The sequence below is a fragment of the Pteropus vampyrus genome, unplaced genomic scaffold (genome assembly GCF_000151845.1).
Source record: "Pteropus vampyrus isolate Shadow unplaced genomic scaffold, Pvam_2.0 Scaffold454, whole genome shotgun sequence".
Classification (NCBI taxonomy): Eukaryota; Metazoa; Chordata; class Mammalia; order Chiroptera; family Pteropodidae; genus Pteropus; species Pteropus vampyrus.
In genome coordinates, this window is record NW_011889235.1 from 293,513 (window position 1) to 295,991 (window position 2,479).

The 2,479-nt window shown below is 60.2% G+C and overlaps 1 protein-coding gene across 1 annotated transcript in view; it reads left to right on the top strand.

Moving 5' to 3' along the window:
* Positions 1–2,479, top strand: part of DMBT1 (deleted in malignant brain tumors 1) — a 49,000-nt gene that overhangs the window by 19,314 nt on the left and 27,207 nt on the right. The window contains 2 exon segments of the mRNA XM_023524260.1: positions 306–410; positions 413–577. Coding sequence (XP_023380028.1) covers positions 306–410; positions 413–577 — 270 coding nt within the window.

Below are 2,479 nucleotides of genomic sequence, written 5' to 3' on the forward strand. Positions count from 1 at the left end.
GACGGTCTCGGCCTGGCCTGTGGCTGTGGGTTCCACCCTGACTGTGCCCCGTGTGATGGCGGGGCTGTCCTGCTCACCTCCCCCGGGGTCACGGGGTGGTTCCCGACATTGCAGCGTCCTCAGACCTGGACAACAGGGACGTGTGAGCTCCTTTCCCCGAGATGACAATTGACCTGTGGGCATGGCCAAGGCCGGCTTCTTGGCCAGGGCATCATGACTGTGAGGCAGGGCCCTGGGTCCGGGACAGGCCTCGGGTCTCTGAGTCCAAGACAGACAGGCAGGAGGTGTCTTTGCGCCCCCTCTAGATGTCGGGATGGAATCACCTTTGTTCCTGAAGCTGATGAACATGGTGACTGGTGTCAGGGCCCAGTGGAGGTCCTGGGACACTGTGTGTGACGATGTGTGGAACACACCAATGCCAACGTGATGTGCAGGCAGCTGGGCTGTGGCTGGGCCAGGTCGGTCCCAGGAAGTGCTGAGTTCGTTTAGGGCTCTGGGCCTATTGTCCTGGATGATGTGCGCTTCTCAGGACTTGAGTCCCACCTGTGGAGCTGCTCGCATAGAGGCTGCCACAGCTGTAACCATGGGGAGTAGCCGGTGTCATGTGCTCGGGTTGGCCACAATGTTGGCCGGGCCCCCTCCTGGGGACATAGCGTTGAGAACAGACCCACTTCCCACTCTGAGAACCTCAGTTAATTGGAGGTCACTCTGGGTCTGCTGGCCCCAGGCCCCACGTCATGTGCTGTAGCTGAAACCACAGCCCGGGTTAGTACGTGTCCCCGGCATCGTCCAGGTGTTGCTCCAGTTCGTCTGGGAGAAGACAGTGGCGCCCGTGTTCATACGCGGGTTCAGCTCCCTGACAGCAGTGGGGAGACTTTTCCTGGGCCTCAGTAATGTGAGCTCAGCTTCCACCCTGGAGTCCTCTGGGGAACCCCCTCGGCGCAGCCTCATTTGTGGGGTGCATGGCTGGGGTGGTCCGCACCGTCCGTCTGTGATGAACGCGTGACCTGGCCTCTCCCGGCGGCCCCCTGGGAGGAAAAGGTGCCAGCGCGAAGGGTTCATGGATGAAATACCGTGACGGTGGTAGGGAGAGCAGTACCGTGTGACATGACAAGTGACCGGGAAGGCAGAGCTCCCGGCTCGTCAGGACCTCGGGGATGAGGCGTAAGGCTCGGGGGACACCCAGAAGAACGCTGCGAGTCATCAATCTCATCGCACCTTGAGGCAACAATCGACGTCTCCAGCAACCTGCTCCTGAGGACCAGGCCTTGCTCACGTCCTGGGTGTCAATGAAAAGGCTTGCTGGCCTGTCCCAAGTGGACACTGGCCTTCATAGTCTGGAAAGTCAGCCGTAGGGCACGGCCAGGCAGGCAATGTTAGTGGACAGGGGACTGAGAGATACGGGGCAGCAGCGGCTGTGACTTTGCACAGGGCCCGTGAGAGGGCTCAGCTCGGTGCGTAAGGGCCGACTGTCTTTCAACGAGTTCTGGATCGGACACTCGTGTCCTCCAAGGCGGACTCTCCCCGTCTCCCCGTAGCTGGTCACCGTCCGCGTTTTGGTCAGTGAGTGCCCGGCGTCCTTCCTCGTGAGGTGCCGCACTCGTGGCCCTTAGGTGAACCGCAGAGTTCGCACTGCTCCTAGAAGCTCACGCTGGGCACGTGATCCTGTCACTCGGCCACATAGTCTCCCAGCAGATCTTATGATCTAGACATGGACGTCAGGAGGCCCCCATCCATCCATTCGGCTGACTCACAGCATATAGCGACACCGTGCCAGGAGAGAGGGGCTCCAAGCCAGAGAAGCAGCCTTGTGTGAGGAACGGGGCCCAGTCAGAGTCAGCGCTGACTCGAATTTTGTGGGAAGGTGGATGTCATAAGTCCTCACCTTCTCCAGCCTGAACTTGAACTAGAAAATACTGTGCCTCCCTCAACCCTTGCCAGCCTTTGAGATTCTGCGTGGTCGTATAGGTCACCCGAGTAATGGAGACAATGCCCAGGGGGATGGCTGGCAACAGTGATCGTGGTCCCTCGCCACGTGATGGGCTGCAGGCCCCACCACCAGGTCCCTGACGCCTTCTGTCCAAGCTGCTGGGTCTAGGGAAAGCCCTCTGACTGGCCAGGGGGCGAGAGGCCCAGCGAGGGAGGTAGAACAGGTTTTCTGGCAGCGATCGAACGTGCCAGGCGTCGAGGAGGGCAGGGAGCGGGTTGCCGTCCCACAGGGCCTGCCTCCCAGACGCCCTCGCTGAGCGGAGCCTTGAGCAGGACACACAGGTCGCGAGCGGCAAGTGCACATGTGGGGTCGTCACGGTGCTCGTCAATGTTTTCCTCGAGGACTCTTTCAGTGATGCCTAACGCTGGCTTTGTCTCTCGTGCTACTTGCAGAATCCTGGGTCACCACATCCACACCTGAATCATCACCAGAAGGGACAACAGGTGGGTAATTTGATCAACTCTCCCAGGAGCTCTCTCTGCTTCTGAG